The 22,702-nt window shown below is 36.0% G+C and overlaps 1 protein-coding gene and 1 pseudogene across 1 annotated transcript; one reads left to right on the forward strand and one right to left on the reverse strand.

The window, feature by feature from the left end:
- Positions 1-469: 469 nt before the first annotated feature.
- LOC100795542 (transport and Golgi organization protein 2 homolog) lies at positions 470-6,538 on the reverse strand (annotated as a pseudogene).
- Positions 6,539-21,428: 14,890 nt separating this feature from the next.
- LOC102668396 (uncharacterized) lies at positions 21,429-22,289 on the forward strand. Its single transcript, XM_006595151.1, has one exon. It carries the CDS (start codon positions 21,429-21,431, stop codon positions 22,287-22,289), a length of 861 nt encoding a protein of 286 aa, XP_006595214.1.
- The last annotated feature ends 413 nt before the right edge of the window (positions 22,290-22,702 follow it).

Consider the following 22,702-nt stretch of genomic DNA (forward strand, 5'->3'; position numbering starts at 1 on the left):
GATCACTTGAAGGCATCTGGGCAGATATTAAAAGTAGAAATAAGGAGCTCAAACATACCGTAACATGATAAGAATAGTTTTTGTTTCTAAAAATTAAAAAGAGCAATTGTGTCAAATTTTTTAACATCAGAGACACCATCCTGATGGAGAGTGTTAGCAACTAATTATAGTTTAAAAAATTAGACCAAAGAAAGAGCAATTATATCTAACTTTTCACTTTGTAGTCCGATATATGAGATATCTTGAATGATAGAATAATAATTTGCCATAAAAACGTTATTGTTAAATTTATTTTAATTGATTTCATTGATTTATCGACCAATTGGAGCAATGTACTATCTGTGCTCAATGATGGCCTATCTATATATGAACATAAATGGTGGTTTAACCAAGCGAATAGGAAAGCCATTAATCGGTTATTGCTTTTGTTTCCGAAATTGATCGCTGTCTGCATAATTCATTACTAGTATCATGTATGCCCTTTTGTCAACTTCTTCAATTTCTGAATATGGAAATCAATAACATGCTCCTTCCACATGCCCTCGTCAAGATATGCCTCAAAGAAACTTACTTCCTCACTTGATGTTACAATTAACGCAGCACTACTCCTAGTGCCATATGGACCCTGCATATAGATATATTGGTTAATAAATAAGTGAAAGACCCCATGATTCTGAATTAAATGCATTGGCGAACAATTTTAAATTTAATTTACCAGTGGAGTTTCTTCTTTAACAAAAATGGAACTCAAATTGAAATCCCAATCGAGAGAGCATATATGAGATAGATGGCTTTCATCAGCTTTAATTTTGTCCTTCATTAGCTTTTGAATAATTTCCTTGACTGGTCACCTTCCCCATATTTGGCAAGTTGTTCTATAAAACCCACTTCAAGACGCTGGGACTGTCAAGAGGTAAAGAAATTTTGGGATGAAATGATAAGAATCACATTGCGAGGTGGGATGAAATGATAATATTTCATTAAATCTTTTCAAGTAAAAATAAGTGAATAAACATTTTGGTTCTTGTCTTTCTATCTATTTTATAAATTAGTTTCTATCTTTTTGAAATGTTTATCTTTGTATAAATGTTGTAAAATAGTCTTTGTCATTAAATTTGAAAGTAACACCGTTAATAAGATGTATTATTGATAATTTTAGAAGTTTTTAACGATGGATTCGCTTGATCAAAGCTTCTAACAATGGTTCGTTTCTCTTCCATTTCTCTCGCGGTCTTTCTTCTTCCATGCCGTGACTTGCTTCAACGTCTATGCTGTGACTGTCACTGCTATAGCAACAAACCTCACACAAATGGCGTGTTGCTATAAGTACCATAACCTATTTCTCCATTCTCATTTCTTGTTGAGAAAGCTTCCGTCCCCGCACCACGTCAACGCCACGAGTTTCTCTCGCAATCTTTGAACCCCGTGGCTGCTTCGTTCTTCGTGCGCGCCACTTGATTGACTGGCTTGTCGAGGTAAACAATGTTTGTTGATGGATAACACATGTTAACTTCAAAAGTATTAACGTTATTATATTGCAAATGGGGACATCTAAGTAATATTTTATTGTTGGGAACATCATGGTTGGTTCGAATAGTTCAGTATCACACTTCATTGTGTATATATGGCTATATGCTAATGTCAATTTCTAATTGCAGGTGGCTGAAGAGTATAGACTAGTACCTGATACATTGTATTTGACAGTAAACTACATTGATCGATATCTATCAGGGAATGTGATGAACAGACAAAGGTTACAGTTACTTGGTGTTGCCTCCATGATGATTGCCTCATAAGGAAGCTTACAAATTGATGGGTTTTTTTTATCATTTTTCTTTCTAGCATTGATATGAAGGCATGAATGCAGTAATGATATTTGGTTTTATGTTCTTGTTGGCAGTAAATACGAGGAAATTTGTGCACCTCAGGTGGAGGAATTTTGTTACATAACTGATAACACATACTTCAAAGAAGAGGTTTGGGTTGAATTCTTTTGCGGCTTCAAGTTATATTTCTTTATGTATGTTGAGGTGTACACATATTAAGCAAAATCATTCTATGCAGGTTTTGCAGATGGAATCTGCTGTCCTGAATTTTCTCAAGTTCGAAATGACAGCCCCAACAGGCACGTTTCGTTTTCTTTACTCGTTTTAGTTCACGCTGAATTAGAATTGTGTTGTTCACTTCCTTTTCTAGGGCGTGGTGAGTGTTTTATGGACCACCAGCTACATCGTTATCTTATCCAATGGCTTTTTAAACTTGTTATGTTGGCTTCGTTTCCCCTGAACTATTATTAAGTGAACCCTGAATTCGTGAGGCCTTGTCATGATAGTCTCTTTGGAATTAGAAAAATATCAAATAAATCTTTGAAATTAAAACTGCTGCCTCACTTAAAAAAGAGTAGAACTGTAGAAGTAATAATGGTGTGATATACCTCACTTTCACAATCATAGTCATCATTTTTGTTCTCACTCACTCCAACAGACCAAAAAGACACATTTGCAGCAGAAGCACCCTCGTCCTTGAAGGAGCTACAAGCAGCAAAACCCGAGGCAAAAAAGGCAATGGAATCAAGGACCAAGATCTTTCCATCTTGGAGCCGCGACGCTGTTAAAGAAGGGTGTGCATTTACGTTTTGGTAAGCAACGTTAGAGGTGCAGGATACAGTAGGCATGGGGTGGGAAGATGAAGAAGAAGAAGGTGGAGAAAAACAGAGCAGAATCTGACGCAGGAATGAAGAGCTGAGAAGAATGAAGGTCTTTTTCAATTTAATTCAAAGACTTGTCACATGAGTTTGCTTACGTGGACAAAAACTTATCACATAGACATTTGGATTTAAACCGTATGAACTTAATTTTAATTGCATAACGAATGTAAAGATAAGAACTACTTTTTACATTTAAAAAAGATAGGGACTAATGTGCAAAATGGGTACAAAGACAGCAATCAAAATATTTATTCACTCATAAAAACCAATTAAAAGCTAAAGGATTTAATTATCTAAAAAAAATATAAAATCAAAATTACAAATAATCTAAATTAGAACGAACAAAAGTATAATTAAATTTAATTTCTTTTATCAATATGTCACTATACATGAAAACTTCTATTTCAATAATTAAAATTATTTTTTAAATAGTTGACTTTAATTGGCTTAGCGTAAAAAAATTATACTACCAATCACTCAAAAATAATCTTTAGTGAAATATGATTTTTAAGATAATCACTAAAAAAATCCAACAAATTTATTACATATGATATTTTTTTATTGGTTGACAATGTAAAATATTTTTAGAGTATCAATGCACATATTAATTAATTAGGTAAACATAAAATTTTATTTGTGGATTTTACTATTATCTTAAAAACTCAATGTAGTATGATGTCATTAATTATATACTAGACCTTTTTTATTAAAAGGGGATATTTTTAAGCGTAATTTTTCAATTGGGGTGACTTTTAAAAGATTACTCAAAAGGGAATAAATAAGTCGTAATAGGTGTTACTACTTTTGAGTTAGAAGTCGTAACACTTGTTACAACTTTTTTTTTAACTAAAGTCGTAAAATTTTATTTATGATTTCAGTTAAAAAAAAATTTGACTTTAAAGTCTTAAGTAATTTTTTTTTTGTTTTACGACTTTAAAGTCGTAAAAACATTGATTTTATGATTTTGAAGCCGTAAACCTTTTTTTAAAAAAATGTTTAAATTTAAACATTAAAAAAATATGACTTCAAGATCGTAAAACCAAAAAAAAAAGTTTTACGACTTTAAAGTTGTAAAATAAAAAAAATTACAACTTCAAAGTCATAAAATAAATTAACTGAAGTCATAAATAATTTTATGACTTTAGTTAACAAAAACAAAGGAAATCGTAACAAGTGTTACGACTTCTAACTCACAAGTTGTAACACCTATTACAATTTATTCCTTTTAGATAATTTTTTAAAAATCAACCCGATTAAAAAATTACGCTTAAAAATACCCTAGTAAAAAAAGCCTAGATACTAAACACGATAGAAAGGTATACAACCTTGTGCCAGGGTGAGTCCAGCTTGGCGTTAGAAAGAACATGGAGCCCGGGAGAGAGACCTCTTCAATGGTAATTGGATGTCCTTTGGGCCTGTTGGATATGTAAACCATGGATTTTGATGGAATATGGCCATGATCAAGTTGAACCCATTGTAATAATGAGCTTCCATTTTTAGGCTTGAGTGTTGCTAGGTGCACCCAGCATTATTGCTGGTGCACCCAGCAAAGCTCTTAAATGGCAAAATTGCCCCTACTTGTTTTTCTTCTTACGGATCAAGTTGATCCGTAAGTGTCTTACGGATCAACGTACGGATCACCTTGATCCGTAAGACAAAAAAACAATTTATTAATTAGTTTGTTATATATAGAAATCTATTTTTTTAGTTGAGATTCTTGTAATTGAAAACGATTATGCAATACATGAATTCAAACAGTACATTAACTTCAACATAGTCAAACGAAATTAAATTTCCATAAAATACTACAACTAACTAACTCATGCTAATTTTGCGACAAGGACAACTCGTCTTCCATTTGCGGTAAAGGTTTACTGAAAACAGCTAAAATTTCTATTGGCCCAATCTTTTTCCAGTAGTTAGACTCAATGAGCATCTTCATCACGTTCTCGTTGGTGTATTCTGGTTTTTAACGTTTGAAAATCACACCCATTAGGTACTCGAATGGGAACTGGAGTGGAAGCTTGGAAAGAAACACCACTGTCGTTGTGAACAATGGATCCATTTGGAAAAATAAAACCTAATGTGGAGTTCACAACTATCTGACTGCTTGTCTCTCCCAAGAATGCCAAAGTTTTTTGTAAAACTTGGGTTGATACTAAAACTTGTGTTTTCTTACAAGGTTAGGTTGTGCCATATATATAGATGAGTTTTAATATTAGTGCTGCATTTTTTAAAGATTGAAAATACGCATGCACATGCTTTCTGTATGTGTTGTCAACTACACGAATGACATGACATGCTTTAGCTTGCATCAGATCTGCATGTGTAGTCATGTTGTGCAGGGTCCTTTCACGCGCTTTATGTTAATGCAAACAACAATTTATCAAACACGGTTTTCCACAATGTGTAGTCAAGTCAGACAACGATATATCATACATGCTTTTTTAGAATTAAGTAATAATTTTGTTGTGGACGTAACAAATAAATTACATGTTCAAAACGATCAGGCATTTATAAATTACATGTTCAATCATCATTTAAGTCAGCATAGTCTCTCTTGAACATCATGAAGCTCTTGTAATGTTGCATTCTGCTAATATATGGATTTGACCATGACTTTGCCTGCGGATGACAATTGCTAGACCATAACAATGATACAGGCGGTAAGGGACAACGTTATTTTAAATAAACCTGTTGTGTATGCGAAAAAAATGTTAACTCAATCCTACAAAAGTCATTGCATAATCATAAAAAAAACACTTCATATCTACAATGTACCTCAACAAAATGATTGTCATACACATGACCGATACAAATTATACGATGCAATGAAGAATTTGTCAGCGGTTGACTTCTAAGGGGAAAGAATGTCATGCTTTGTTGTTTAGACAAGGATACAACGATTACGTTATACCTTGATGCAATAACATGTCTCATGTCCGTTATATCCATCCACTTATCCGTTGTCACCTGAATAAAACAAGTATACACGTCAAACTTAATTTCAAACTAAAGTCTTAAAAATCAAATTCATAAATTACATACCTTGGTTAACCCATCAACAAGTAGTGACATCCTTAATTCCTCAAATCTCTCCGTGCCACCAAAGAGCTTGACATAGTCTTCTGAGAAATTGGCAATTTCTTTAAGCAGATGGTTGCGGACCACCGACCAAGAGTCTTGACCCATACCTAATAAACCGGCAACCGACCGATATCCACAGTTACCATCACCTTTGACATCAACAATCTTATCAATGAAGTCGTGCATAAATGGCTGAAACTGGTCCAACATGGGCATCATCGTTCTTCGAATCGGTTGCTCAGAGGATGATGCAGTACGTCTCACAGACGAATTGTTATTTTGTTGTGATTCAAAGGCATCTACATACTCCCAGTAAGATGGATCGCGCTTTGTTTACCTTGGGTTCCTACTCGTAGTTTTCTTCGGTGCCCCCTTTGTGTTAACCTTTGCTGGAGGAGGACATATCGAATTCTGATCAGGGTGTGCAATTTCCCAAAGTTTACTTCTTAGAGTAAACTTGCCACAAACATCAAGTTCTTCGAATTTTTGGTATATTGTTTTCATTACGTCCTTGATGCCCACCTCGGGCTCAGATAACCCTTGGTCTGAAAAATTGAATCTCCTCCAGAACATATGAATTGAATCAAGTGGGATGCAACCACCAACATATTTGGATAGCTCAGAAGCACAAGGAAGACCAAGCGTGGTTCTCACCACGCAACCACAACTTGAGGGATTCTTGCCAGCATAGTGAACACGCTCAAATTCAGCAGCAATCTGATTTAAAGCATACCTTGAAACCATTCCAAGCAACCTCCTATATAAGGTTTTTTGGAACACATGTCCAACGACATGTGTACTTGTTTCAAATGATGCTTTAATCTGTGTGTGCTGCAACGTAATCATGTTGTTCACGACATCCCACACACTACATAAGTCTCCAATGCTATTTTGTAACAGTCTTTTTAAAGACGAGTGAGCAGATTCAACCCTACATTTCAAATACACAAATAAAAATAAACATATACAATAATACAATTCCATAAATTTTTCAACGTTAATAGAAATAGTTGAACAATTTCATACCTGTTTGTTGTTGTGTTTCCTAAGTGCATCACCTTATTAGTCCAGGCGGAAACAAATTTTTCCTTGTGTGGTATTATCCATGTTTCCTTGACATAGTCAACAAATATTGGCCAAGGTGCACAAGTTACTTCGAACTTCTTCAGGTATTCATCAAACTGTTGTTCTAAAGGACAATCAGTCAGAGATCCCCAACAATCCATGACATAATCCCAAACATTTTTTTGCACAATTAGTGATTTACATTTAGCCTTCACATTCTTGTTTATGTGAAATATGCACAACAAATTTGTGCATTCAGGGAATACATCTTTCACTGCATTCATCGATGCTTGGTCTCTGTCAGTGACAATAACTCCAGGGAGGGCATCACACTTTAAAAAAAGGCCTCGGAAGCGTTGTAAAGCCCATACCAAATTATTAACGTGTTCACCCTCCACATATGCAAAACCGACAGAGAATGTCATCCCAGTCGGTGTCATCCCAATAAAATCGAGCAATGGGAGTCTATACCGGTTTTTTTTGTAGGTGTTATCTATCAAAAACACCAAATTGCATGCGTTGACTAACTTCACTGAATCAGGGTGACACCAAAAGATATCACGAACCACGTCTTCATCCTTTATTCTGTACCAATAAATATATTGATCACGTTCAAGAAGCTTCATCAGATGTTGCATTTCAAGATTGCTTCCTCTTATGGAAGAACGGAATGCACTTCTTGCATTGTATATCTGTTTAATAGTCGTACAGCTATTGGCATTGTGTTCCTTCAGAGTTAGCAGAATGTTTCTTGGCTTCACCATGGACTTCGTCATATCAGCAATAAGTGTCTTTTCAGCTTTAGTCAATCGCCCCGCATATGGATGTCCAACTAATAACTTGGCCAATTCATGATTATGCACTCCACAAATCAACTTCACCATCCAGCCTTCTCCTCCAGCCACTGGCTTGCAACGAAGCTTGAAGGGACACCCACATTTCTTAGTCCCAGTGTCTCTTCTGATAAATTCTTTTTTCCTACACTTATACTCGTCACTCCTTTCACAGCCAATTAATACAAACGTACTTCTTCCTCTACTACTTGTGTTTGTGTCCGACCTTAAAATCACCGCCACAAATCCGTTTTCATGAACCACGGATCGAGCCCACCGCAAAACATCCTCTCGGCACTCAAACACCTATAAAAACCACATAATTTAAGTTTTCTACCAGTATTCATTTTATTAAATATGTGACAATCATTAACATTATAACCTGAGAAGTCTTGAATGCTTCCGAACAATCAACATGTGATTCTACATTTTTCTATAATTTTTATAATAAATACTTTTTTTAATTTCTTAATCAATGTCCTAATAAGTAGTAGTCCATACTTTATTATCAAGAGATAAAATCAGTACAGTGGGAGAAGTGAAATGGGAAAACTACTTACAACTATAGCTTGGTTCCATGATGTCTGAAAAATATGTGGTTGAATTGTATAGGTCTAACTAGAAATACGCTTTTTTCAGTTGGTCAAACTTACAGCGAGGGCCACTCTTGTGCAAACTTACTTGCCTCTCATGCTTCTTCTATTTCTGATCTTTGCTGGTGGGACACTTTCTCTTTTTTTGTTGCAGCAGAAATGAATAGGAACAAAATAGGATTACCTAACTATAGGCTCTTTTAGTTTCTATCAGCTTAAGTTTTGGTTCTGGTCCCCTCAAGCTGCTCTTGTTTTATTATTCTCCTTTTAATCGATAATATTTCTTTCTTGGTGTGTGTCTTAGGATCTTTAATGTTTGTGGTGCTAACCTAGTTAGAATCCCTTCGATTATTGTAAAGTCATACACCAAGGTTCTTTTAAAAAAAAAGTAGGAGTATTAATTTCTTTGGTTGGAGTACAAAAACATTAAACAATTAGTTTAAAGAAACATATAAGTTTATTAAATTGGTGACACATTTAATAGAAAGTAAATTTTAAATGTTCATTTATTTTTGGTTATTGAGAAAAATATAATAAATTTTGATGGTCTCATTTAAAAATATTTGATTTCATGCATTCATTTATTATATGATATAAAATATTATTTTTATATAATCAAATTAAATTGATTTTGGCTTAATAATATTTATAAAATAAGAAAGTATTCATATATATATATATATATATATATATATATATATATATATATATATATATAACTCCTGAATCCATCCATGGTTTTGACACTTTTTTCCTCCCAAAATAAAGATACTATGGAAAAAAATTATAGTTATTTTTTTATTATTTAATACGTAGTAAATATTATTAAATGATGAGATATTTACTAAAAAGTGAATTTTAATTGTTCAATTATTTTTAGTTATTGAAAAAAGAATAATGGGTTTGATTGTCTCATTAATCAATATTAGACTTCATACATTCATTTAATTATAAGATATAAAGATTATTTTTTATGCAATCAAATTAAATTGATTTTGATTTAATTACTATAAAATTAAAAAAAGAATATATATATATATATATATATATATATATATATATATATATATATATATATATATATATATATATATATATATATATATATATATATTCGTGCATGTATATGCTCCACGAAACCATACAAGATAATTTTAGTAAATGTAGAAAACATGCCGGTTGTATTCATCTCTGTTGTTCAAAAGAAGGAAAGGGTAGAGTGGGTGGGCTTGCCAAAGTAACAAAGCTATACACATTCTTCAATTCAAATTTCAAAGAGTTTGAAGTTTGAACAACTCTTTATAAGATCCAAAACAGAACGATCTTGAGAGCAGTTGCTTATTATTTTCTATGCACTAAGCAACTAGTGAAAAAGTGGCTTAATTTGTAGTTGCGCAATGAGAGGGAGAGAAACGTCGTCAACAAATTGAAAATTTGGACAATTGCTACTTTTAAAATAAAGAAAGTAATAGTTAATTATCCCATAGTTGCCATTTCACAAACAATTTAGGAATTATAAATCTATCATTTTCCAGCCACCAAAATCAACCAACGGCCGCTGAAACAATTAACTACTTCTAATGACAAGTGGGGGAGAAGCAATGACACACTCACGCGTTAAAAGTTACTTAATTTGTGAAACTTTTATTTAATAAAAACAATGATATCATCCTTTATATCTTTTTATGGGCCTAAATTGGCAATATACATCCGTTTATGTCATTAATTAAAGGCGAGTATCTAACTTCAACCAGTCACACTGAAATTCAATTATCCATTGTGAGCAACCGATAAGTTTGTTTAAATTTTATGTTAAATCTTGCATTGCATCGTGGTCCTTGTTTAGTTGTTTATTTGTTGCATTGTGTCCCACATCTAAGCTTGGAGATATGGCAGTCGGGATATTTAAAGGGTTAAACCTAAAAAGAAAAAAGGGCCCCAGCGTTGAAACCATCGAAAAGTTCAAGGGGAAGATATTTCTCAATCCTACATTTTCTGAATTATGCCACTTCAATATAGAATGTTTTACATTATATATTTTGTTTTACTAACTATTGTCCCAAAGACAATAAATTAAAATTAAAACATAAAGTTTTCATTGAAAGGTGTAACATTCAATGTTACTATATATAATGGCACCCCTTAGTACGTAACAATTAAAAATTCTTATTATTTTTTATACAAACTTTTTTTTGGTCTAATAATACATCTAAGCTCTAACTATTAAAACATATATAAAGTACCTCTAAAAAATAATGTAATATATATCAATAATAATAATTAGTTTTCAATTCCTTTAATTATTTAACCGTATAAATCTGTTATTTCCAATTCTGATTTGTTGAGAATTATTAGGAGATTGGTAGCTTGATTCACTACATATTAGGGCTGTTCACTTGTATATATATCACTGTAAACTAATATCAAATCATCAATAAAAGTTAAAACCCCCACCCTTTCCCTATTTCTTCAATTAAGGACGTCGTTCCCCACCCTTGCCTCCCATGGCCGACATCAACTCCTTCATTCCCAACCCCCATGAGCCATCCAAACCCCTTGTTTGCATCACTTTTACCAATGTCACCAAACTTCTTCCCAACAATTATCCTAATTGGAAAAAATAAGTTGAAGCTCTCCTTGATGGCTATGATCTCCTCAAATATCCAGATGGATCTTTTCCTGCGCCGTCAGAAACGATCCTCACCGCTCCAACATCTTCGACGCCAACTCCGTCGGAAACGACCCCACCACTGCATCACTTCCGGTAACAACTCAGAATCCTGCTTACCAAACCTGGCGTCGACAGGACCGCCTTATATATGGTGCTCTCCTCACCACTCTCTCTAATGAAGTGGCCTCCCTGGTGTCTCAAACCAAGACCTCGCATGATCTCTGGATCCTTCTCAAAAACACCTATGCCAAAGCATCTCGCAGCCATCTCAAGCAGTTAAAGGAACATCTCCGTACGGCTTCCAAAGACATGACTGATTATGTCTTACACGGTCTCGACGACGGCTATAGAGCAATCATTAATGTCGTGAATGCAAGGGACACCCCAATCAATTTTGATGACCTCCATGAACGGCTTCTGATTCAGGAACTTTCAATTGGTGCTGCCCAAAGACAAACTCCTGCCCCGCTGACAGCCTTGAATGCTCAGGCTCGACCCAATTCCAATGACAAATCTCGGCATGGACAAAACCCTGCACAATCAACTCAACGCACTGGCACTCGCAAACCTTTTCTCGGCCGCTGTCAGTGGTGCAACATCAAAGGTCATGTTCTCTCTCAGTGCAAAACCTTCCAACAGCAGCATCCTAGTGTCCGACCGCCACCTCGTAACTCTCCGGCTCACACTGGACAGGTTCAGGTCAATACTGCAACTGCCGGCCCATCGCAACATGATTTTCTGTTTGACAGTGGAGCGACACATCACGTAACCAATGATCTCGATAATCTGGCGCTTCATCATCCGTACACTGGTCCTGACTCACTGTTTATGGGTAATGGTTCAGGTTTAAACATCACTCATTCTGGAACACTTTTACTTAATGATTTATCCTTGTCTAATGCTTTGTGTGTCCCTTCCATGAAACAAAAAATAATCTCTGTCTCTAAACTTACCCAACAAACTAACTCTGCTATTGTTTTCCTGTCAAACTCTTTTTATGTGAAGAACTTGCAGACGGGTCACACAACTCATAAAGGCTCATGTGTGGATGGACTCTATCTCTGGCCCGCCACCTCACCCTCCGTCCACACAGTTCGAACAGAATCCTCTGCATCATGGCATCATAGGCTTGGGCACCCTTCATCTTCTATTTTCAAATTTGTTCAGAAACATTTTTCCTTAGGCTCAAATAAATTTCCGCAATTCGACTGTAACTCGTGTCAAATTAGCAAAAGTCATAAACTTCCATTTCATGAATCCACTCTTAAATCTTGTTATCCATTAGAAATAATTTTCTCTGATGTATGGACTTCTCCTGTTTTATCAATTGATGGTCTTCGCTATTATTGCATGTTTGTTGATCATTTTACTCGCTATATTTGGCTATATCCAATGAAACGAAAATCTGATGTGCAAACTATATTTCCCAAATTTAAATCGCTCGTTGAAAATTTCTATCATCACAAAATAAAAATTCTTTACACAGATAATGGTGGCGAATATATTGGTCTTCGCCCTTTTTTACTAAATCATGGTATAAGTCATCATACAACGCCACCTCATACACCTGAACATAATGGAATTTCAGAACGCCGGAATCGTCACATTACTGAAACCGGTCTCTCTCTTCTCCATCACTCGGGCTTGCCCCTCACCTATTGGCCTCACGCCATGACCACCGCCGCTTATCTCATAAATCGCCTCCCAACTCCAATTCTTGGGTACCAATCACCCTATTCTAAATTGCTCAACATTAGTCCGGATTATCATAAGTTAAAGTGTTTTGGATGTTTGTGTTTTCCCTGGATTAAACCATATGCTAACCATAAACTTGCACCAAAGTCTGCTATGTGTGTTTTTGTAGGTTACTCGGCTGATCAGCATGCATATCTATGTCTCGATCCCACAACAAGAAGGATCTACACCTCTCGGCATGTGAAGTTCGTTGAATCTGAATTCCCGTTCAACTCCCTAGTAACTCACGCTAGTCCAAGTCCGGAGCAACAAACAGGCCCACTTCAACTCTCCATCTTACAACCCATGAACCCACCAAAAGATTCATCTCCTGCCCCTTCCTCCCCATCCATCATCAACTCCCCATATATGGCCCAGTCCTCCACCGAACCCACAAACCCCACTCAATCTCCTCCTCCAACCTCACAATCATCCCCGCAACTCTCTGCTCCACCACCCCAAACCATTGTCAACCCAAATGGAGGTGGGATCATCACTCGGTCTAAAAACAACATTATCAAACCCATCCAAAAGCTTAATCTCCATGTCCAAGCCTCCTCTCCCATTGAACCCAACACCATCACCCAGGCCCTTCGCGACCCTGATTGGCGCTCAGCCATGCAAGCCGAATTTGATGCCTTACACCACAACAACACTTGGGATCTTGTCAGTCGGTCCTCTGATCAAAATTTGGTTGGCTGTAAATGGGTATTTCGAATCAAACGAAATCCAGACGGATCAATTGATCGTTACAAGGCTCGGTTAGTCGCCAAAGGGTTTCACCAACGCCCTGGTTGGGACTATACAGAAACTTTTAGCCCCGTTGTTAAACCGGTGACCATTCGCATTGTCCTAACTCTTGCAGTTCGTCAAGGGTGGCCCATACGTCAGCTTGATGTCCACAATGCATTTCTTCAAGGGACACTTAAGGAGGAAGTCTTCATGATACAACCACCTGGTTTTGTCAACAAAAACTTTCCTGATCATGTTTGTCGCCTCAAAAAGGTACTCTATGGGCTGAAGCAATCACCCCGCGCCTGGTATACGGAGCTTCGCGTATTCCTGCTCTCCCTTGGTTTTGTCAATTCCAGTGCAGATGCATCTCTTTTCATCTACCAAAAACTAGAGGTTACACTTTACTTATTAGTATATGTTGATGATATAATTATGACTGGAAATTTATCTGCAGAGCTGTCCAAACTCATTGCCACACTTGCTGCTCGGTTTTCGTTAAAAGATCTTGGATGTCTCAGTTATTTCTTGGGTGTCGAAGTAATTCCTTCCGCTGCAGGAATGTTTCTTTCACAAAGGAAATATATCATTGATCTGCTACATAAATCAGGCATGACAAATACAAAACCAACATCCACTCCTTTGTCAGCGAGTGTTCAATTACTTAAGGATTCTGGTGATCTCCTACCCTCTCCAAATGAGTACCGCACACTGGTTGGAAGCCTTCAATACTTGAGTCTTACACGTCCAGACATCGCCTTCAGCACTAACAAACTCGCACAGTTCATGCAAAATCCAAGAACGGCGCATTGGTCTGCACTCAAACGAGTGCTCCGATATTGTGCGGGCTCTTGTGACAAAGGAGTCTTCATCTCAACGACTGCTCCTTTGACCTTTCATGCCTACTCGGATGCTGATTGGGCTAGTGACAAGGATGATTATGTTTCAACCACTGGTTACTTGTTGTATCTCGGTAACACTCCCATCTCCTGGAGCTCCCGCAAACAACGTTCTGTTGCTCGATCATCAACTGAAGCAGAATACAAAGTCTTGGCTGACACGGCTAGTGAACTATTATGGGTTCTTTCCTTGTTCACAGAACTTGGTCACATGCCCACTGCCAATCTAGTCATATACTGTGACAATCTTGGTGCCACAAATCTCAGTGCTAATCCTGTCTTCCACTCTCGGATGAAACATATAGCCTTAGCCTACCACTTTGTCCGAGAACATGTTCAACATGGCAAGTTTCGAGTGTCTTTTGTGTCTACTGATGATCAACTTGCTGATATTCTAACAAAGCCTCTGCTTCGCCCTCGGTTCGAATCGCTCCTGTCCAAGTTGCATCTCTCATCCAGATTATACAACTTGCGGGAGGATATCAATAATAATAATTAGTTTTCAATTCCTTTAATTATTTAGCCGTGTAAATCTGTTATTTCCAATTCTGATTTGTTGAGAATTATTAGGAGATTGGTAGCTTGATTCACTACATATTAGGGCTGTTCATTTGTATATATATCACTGTAAACTAATATCAAATCATCAATAAAAGTTACAAACTTATTCCTTTATAATATATATACCATATGTCAATTAAATATTTCTCATAGTGCAACTTACACGTTTCCATTCTGATCAATATTATTTTTTGGTCAATAATTTCTTTATGTTCGTCACACCCGTGTCAACGCAAATCCAAAGCCAAAGACACGAGTTACCAGAGTTGCATGGAAACTTCCCTAGCAATATGAATATATAATGCATAAAAGTAAATCTAATGAGTAATGAGGTAGCAGTGTAGTACTTCGTACATAGCGTCTCAAGTAATTTTTTTTATAACTAAGTACAAAATTTAATTGCTACGAGAAATAAACAAATTTAATTATAATTATTAGATTTTTTTTCTTCCATGTCCTAGATCACGGGTATTTTCTAATTCATTGGATTAGAGATTAATCTCGTTAGCAGTGTGTGGTTGTTGTTATCTTACAATTTTTTACATACGATAAAAATTAAACACAAATCTTTCCACTAAATAAATATTTATATCATTGTGTCAATCCTTGGAGTTATTATAATTATTAGATTCAGATTCATAGTTCAGATTATATATTTAATTATAAATTTTAAATTTTTTCTTCGTGACATACAATTTATATTATAAATCAAATCTTTAATTATAATTTATAGGCATAATTATTAAATCAAATCTTCTCACTAAAATGATTTACTATCTTCTTGTTATTGTATAAAATATCATAAGTTCAATTCTTACGCAGATATTTTTTAATTTTTACTTCATTTAATATTGTCGTATAACATATTACATAAGCATCACGTTAGCATTAATACGTTGAAATAGAAGATGATACACATTTTATGAAGAATAACATTTATTTTCTCAAAAGCTTAATAATAAAAGAAATGAAGAGAAAAAATAACGGAAAATTCCAAACCCCTATTAAATAAAATAGTGTTTTAAAAATAATATCATTAAATAAGATAGAATTAATTAGATTTAAATATATCTTTAAGACTTTAAGTCTATCATACATGATTTCTTTTTGTTTTTATTTGAGTAAAGAGTATGACTAAGTTATAGTATAAAAATATAAGTGTAATTTTTATAAAATGAACAAAGATAATATGCATCAAATATGGAAAGTCTAATTTTCACCAACATACATCAGAATCATCAATCCTTATGCTAATTGTTTGCAATTTAGCCATACGGAGAGGGTTTGATCCCAAAAAAAAAAAAAAAAAAAACATTCACTTGCAGAGGTGGGAGTTGGTGGCAAAGCTGTGGAGGAAAGGTATAGTGGCGGAATCGCAGAGGAGAATGGGTGAGTGGCAGCGGAAAAAGGATGAGCAGAAAATTGTCTCCGGAAAGAAATGAGAATAATTTGAAATTGGAATTAAACTAGAAAGGTATTTAAGGAAAAATGTTGAAGAAGAAAAGAAAAGGGGATGTATATTTATTGAATATGGAAAGTGTAATTATCATTTGCCATATATGTATTGCTGAATGCTGATGCAGATGTTTAGCCCAGCCCAATACAATCTTACAATGTCATTAGCAAGAAACCTTTGTCTACAAAACATAATCACTAATTCAATAATAATAAAAAAGAAACATAATAACTATTTAGTTAGAACATTGAAGAAAAAGTAATGGGCCGTGACATAGGGCCGTAATCAATGTTGAAACACCAGTAGCTCAACCCATGGCGTCATCAATATTCAATCATTAAACTAAGGTTTTGCTATATCCACTTCCCTTGCTATCATAGTCTGCACGGGTAAGTTATGAATGTATATATATAATTGTATACATTTAATTTTAATCGTGTAAAATTTATTAAATGAGAAATAAAATTAATATGATTTAAATATATAATATATTTTATAAAATAGTATTATCTATTTAACTTTAATGATATTCATGGTTATTCATGTTTTAAAATTTTATAAATAATGAAATAAATATTTTATTTTATTGAGATTATTGTTGTTAGATATATTGTTAATGTATTATTTATAAAAGACTAAACTATGAAGTAAAAATCTAAAATTATTTATGAAATATTGAGTCATGCAAATCAGGAGATCATCTAGATGAGTTTTTTATGAAGTGGTCATAACATGGCCAATATTATATATTATTTATGAAAAGGAAGATGTGAACATCTTTATGTGTTTTAAATTAGTTCATAGAGCTATAAATCATGTAGACAAAGATCTTTTTTTTTGTGTGTGTCGTGTACTCTCTTCTTTTTAGACTTCAGATTTTCATCACCCAATTTTCTCTACCTCCATCTACTAGATGACGATGATACACAAAGTCTTAGGGGGAGTTCCTGACATTAAAACTTACACTTCATAATTTGACAATATTTTGTCTTTGTTAAATTAATAACTCAACTCTATAATTATAGTCTCTAAATTCCCATTGTAACCATACAATTTAATTTATGATTTGATTGAATTCAAATAAAAAAATTATAAAATATTTGTGTGAATCTCACACATTTGTTATTCTTTTAATTTAAAAATATTTTTCTCTCCATTTTTTTTCTACTTCATTCTAATGAATCAATGTTACACTTAATAGAATATGCTACCATGACAATTATATAATGTCATTGTTAATTGCTATTCATGAGCTTTTACTGCATTGAAAATAAGTGAAAAAAATAGCAATGTGCCTCTAATTTACGGTTTTTTTTTGTGAAGATTGTAAATATTTTATTCTTGTATGAATTTATAAAGTAGAAACTTCATTTTTGTGAATTAATGTTGAATTTAACTCAGTTTGTAGGCTAAAGAAGAGAAGGTGTGAAATGTTGCTGAAGGACTCGCTTAGCAAGCCAGATTGGCTAAGCGAGCCTCACTCGCTTAGCGAGGCAGCCAGCTCGCTGAGCGAATGCAAAACCCTAAAAGATGTTAAGCTAGAGAGCAATGCACTTAGCACACAGCCAGCCCGCCCAGCGAGGACGTTGTCTCTACTCGCGCTTAGCGTGTCCAGACTCGCTTAGCGGATATCCATTTACTCTCGCTCAGCGAGACATGCTCGCTAAGCGCACCTTTGTATGCTGAGAAGCTCAAGAGCCTTTAAAACACTGAGTCAGTGGGAAATGAAGGGACACTTGCTACTACTACCTGAAACAGAAGGAAGAAGGCACCTAGGCTGGAGAGAAGACATTTTTCTTCATCCTTTACCATTTTCTTTCCTTCAAACACCATTTTCCTCTTTGTATTAAGTCCTCCTTGTTAATGGAGGATCAGGAACTTCATTGTTGGGGAGTTATTCTACTGAGCACTCTTAATGTAAACCTCTAACTATCTATTTAATGTTATTTTCTAGTGTTCTTTGCTTCTATCTGTGTTTATTTTACATGTTTGTGGCTTGATCATCCACTTATATGTTTAGTTAGGTTTCTGAGTGTTTGAAAATGCTTGGAATCCTTAGAACTTGGTAGAGCAGCTAGAGGTTTGTTTATCTAGGAATAAAATGCAGTAATCTAATGTATTTTGTACTGTGTGCATACTGCAACTCCCTTAGAATGAGTTTGTTGAGGAATCAAGAACAAAAAATATGAGAGTTAGGCTCATTCATGTGAGGAATCATGGTCTGAGTAAATAAGTGGTGTAAGAGCGCTAAAGTAACGTGCAGGAGGAACAATGCAGAAAAGAGGAGAAGATAGCTACAAGAAAGGACAACTAACCCCAGTGGCGAGAGAGTTTTGTCATCTGAATCCTCTTCATCATTTCCATTTGATTTGAGAGGAACCGAAGTTTGTGCATCCAAAGCTAACACCATGGCAGACGATCAACCGCAAAGGGTAACTCTTGAAGATTATTCCAGCTCCACTATGCCGTAATTTTTCACCAATATCGCGCGGCCGAAAGTTTAAGCTACAAATATCTCATATCCACATTCCTTAATTCAATTGATTCAAGGAAATCTTTTCCATGGCTTGCCCGATGAAGACCCATATGCTCACCTAGCAACATATATAGAGATTTGTAACACTGTCAAGATAGTAGGGGTCCCTGAAGACGTTATCTGACTAAATTTATTCTCATTCTCTTTAGCAGGTGAAGCTAAAAGATGGCTGCAATCTTTCAAAGGAAATAGTTTGAAGACATGGAAAGAAGTGGTGGAGAAATTTCTAAAGAAATATTTCCCTGAATCCAAGACAACTGAAGGAAAAGCAATAATTTCTTCATTCTATCAATTCCCTGATGAGTCCTTGAGTGAAGCTTTGGAGTGTTTCTGTGGTTTGCTCCAGAAAATGCAAACTAATGGATTCACTGAGTCAATTCTACTGAATATATTCATTGATGGTTTGAGGTCGTAGTCTAAGCAATTATTGGATGCTTTAGCCGGAGGGAAGATAAAGTTGAAGACTCAGGAGGAAGCAATGGAACTGATTGAGAACATGGCGGCCAATGACCATGTTGTTTTCGGTGACAGAACGCACATCCCCACAAAAAGAAGTCTGTTGGAGCTTTCCTCACAAGATGCATTGTTGGTCCAAAACAAGCTATTAGCTAAACAACTTGATTCACTCAAAAAAACATTAAGCAAACTGCCAACACAGCTACAAGCAACTCAACCGACTCACTCAGCAGTTATGCAAGTTGGGGGTTGTAGTATCTATGGATGGGCTCACGAATCTGGTTGTTGTATGGCCCAAGATGATGCAGCTAAAGAAGTTAATTACATGGCAAACCAGAACAGACAAGGATTTCACATAGGTGGTTTTTCAGGGTACCAGCAAGGAGGAAACTTTAATCAGAACCAGGGGCAGGGGTGGAGATCACATCCAGGCAATCAGTTCAACACGGACCGAGGAAGGTGATGCAATCCTACCCCGCAAGGGCATTGGATAGAAAACTCCAAGTAGATTGGGCCAAAGATGCAAGAGAAGGCCCTAAGGTTCTTATGAACCTTAGGGTAGATTTCAGGCCCATGGGCTAAGTACGAGCCCACTTATCTTTGTAAATATTAGATTAAGGTTTCATTATTTTTAGGCCTTGTATTTAGGGCTCCATAATGTAGGTAGGGTACCCTAGAAATATAGGATTTTTCAGCCCTTGTATTTTAGGGCACCTAGACTAGTTTTTGTATTAGGGGTAGTTTTGTAATTTCACATGCACTAAATGGATATTTGATGTGTGTGGTTGGAAATAAATTTAATTGAATTGGTAGAAGCCCAATCCAATTAAATTTTAGAGGGGGAGGTGAGCATTTGCTTACTACACCCCATTGCCACATCATATAGTCACACTTTGTGCATGTCCTTCATGCTTTTCATGCCTCATGACACCTAAGCACACTTAGTGGAGAATCTTGGAATTGATCTTGGATTAGTGGGCTGAACCATAACTAAAATTCACTAATCATAATTAGTGAAACTTTGGCTCCACAAATTCAATTTCAAATTCAAGTGAAATTTGAATTTCCCTCTAATTTTGTGTGAAACTTAGGCTATAAATAGAGGTCATGTGTGTGCATTTTTTTCAACTTTGATCATTTGAATATTAAAATTCAGATTTCAAAGCTCATTTAGAGCACAAAATTTCGTGCTCTTCTCTTCCTCTCCCTTTATTCATCTCATTCTTCCTCCAAGCTTTTATCCATGGCCTCCTATGGTGGTGAGCTTCTTCTAGACTCATCTTCTCCTTGAAGTGGCGTCTCCTCTCCCTCTTCTTTCTCCATTCCGCTGCCATTCATCTTCCAAGAAGCAAAGGAATCCATTGATGAAGAAGATCCTAGGCCTACAAGCTCCAATGGAGCTTGCATCAGAAGGTCTTCTAATCTACCTCCTAACCAAGGGCCCAAGCTATATGAACGAACCACCAAGCTGGAGGGAACCTTGACTCAGTTTATACAGGTCTCAATGTCCAATCACAAGAGTACTGAGTTAGCAATTAAGAGCCTGGAAATCCAAGTGGGGCAGCTGGCCAAGCAAATAGCAGAAAATTCCTTAGGGAGTTTTGGAGCAAATACTGAAAAAAATCCCAAGGAGGAATACAAAGCTATAGTCACTAGAAGCTAAAGAAGAATGTTTGTGGATGATAAGAGTCGAAGCAATGAAGGAGAGTTAAGAGCTGAGGAAGAAAAAAAGTAAGAGGAAGAACAGACGGGAAAGAAAGAAATAAGTGAGAACGAGGAAGTAGAAAATAAGAAAAAGAATAAAAAGAGAGAAAGTAAGGGAGCAGGGAGAAAAGAAAGTGAAGATAAAAAGGCCAAGAGTAAGCTGGTGAGAGAAAAGAAGAAAGAGGTTGTCCCCAACTCAGGAAAGGAAGCACCATACCCTTTGGTGCCATCTAAAAAAGACAAGGAGTGATGCTTTGCTCGTTTCCTTGATATTTTCAAGAAGTTGGAAATTACTATTCCTTTCGGAGAAGCCTTACAACAGATGTCACTCTACACTAAGTTTCTGAAGGATTAGTTGACCAAGAAGGGTAAGTAAATCAACAGTGAAAACATCATGGTGGAAGGTAATTGTAGCACAATTATTCAAAGAATCCTCCCACCAAAGTACAAAGATCCAGGGAGTGTGACTATCCCGTGCTCAATAGGGGTTGTATCAGTAGGAAAAGCACTAATTAATTTAGGGGCTACCATCAATTTGATGCCCCCATCTATGTGCAAAAGGATAGGGAACTTAGAGATTGCACCAACCATAATGACATTGCAGGTTGCTGGTCGTTCAATTACAAGACCCTACGGTGTAGTGGAGGATGTGTTGGTCAAGGTTCGTCAATTTATATTCCCTGTGGATTTTGTGATCATGGATATAGAGGAGGATGCTGAAATTCCATTGATCTTAGGCCATCCCTTCATGCTGACGGCTAAGTGTGTAGTGGACATGGGAAATGGTAACCTAGAAATGAGTGTCGATGATCAAAAGTTTACTTTCAATCTATTCGACGCAATTAAGCATCCAAATGACCACAAGGCCTATTTTAAGACGGAGGCAGTTGAACATGAGGTGGCTATGGTAGCTCAAGCTATGGTATCACAATCCCTATTACAGAAAGCTCTGACTAATGCAGTGGAATGCCTTACAAAGGAAGAAGAAAAAGAATTGAAGAAATGTTTGGAAAAGTTGGATAGGTTGAAAGGAAGCCTTTCAAAAAAAGTTTTATTTGAAGAATTGAAGAAAGACCCTCCCACAGAGAAAACTAAGGTGGACCTGAAGATCTTGTCGGAGCATTTAAGGTATGTGTTCTTAGAAGATAATGAGGCAAGACCAGTAGTGATTAGCAACTCTCTAACTGATGAGGAGGAATCTCGGCTGGTGAAAGTCTTAAAAAAGCATAGGGCAACGACTGGATGGCACATATGAGACCTTAAGGGAATTAGCCCTTCATACTGCATGGCCAAAATCAACATGGAAGCTGAGTACAAACCTATGAGACAGTCGCAACAAAGATTGAATCCTTTTATGAAGGAAGAAGTGCGCAAAGAAGTGCTCAAGTTGCTGGAAGCAGGCCTCATCTATCCCATCTATGATAGTGCTTAGGTGAGCCCTGTACAAGTAGTCCCAATGAAGGGTGGCATGATAGTGATAAGAAATGAAAAGAAAGATTTGATCCCCATAAGAACAGTCACAGGGTGGAGGATGTGCATTGACTACAGGAAGTTGAATGATGCCACAAGGAAATATCATTTTCCTCTTCTCTTCATGGACCAGATGCTTGAACGGCTAGCTGGTCAATCATTCTATTGTTTTCTGGAGGCTACTCGGGATATAATCAA

Source organism: Glycine max, chromosome 13 (assembly GCF_000004515.6).
Source record: "Glycine max cultivar Williams 82 chromosome 13, Glycine_max_v4.0, whole genome shotgun sequence".
Taxonomy (NCBI): Eukaryota; Viridiplantae; Streptophyta; class Magnoliopsida; order Fabales; family Fabaceae; genus Glycine; species Glycine max.

Excerpts from the sequence above, each read along its gene's own strand:
- LOC102668396 (XM_006595151.1), top strand. The coding sequence starts at position 21,429 with ATGGTGGAAGGTAATTGTAGCACAATTATTCAAAGAATCCTCCCACCA.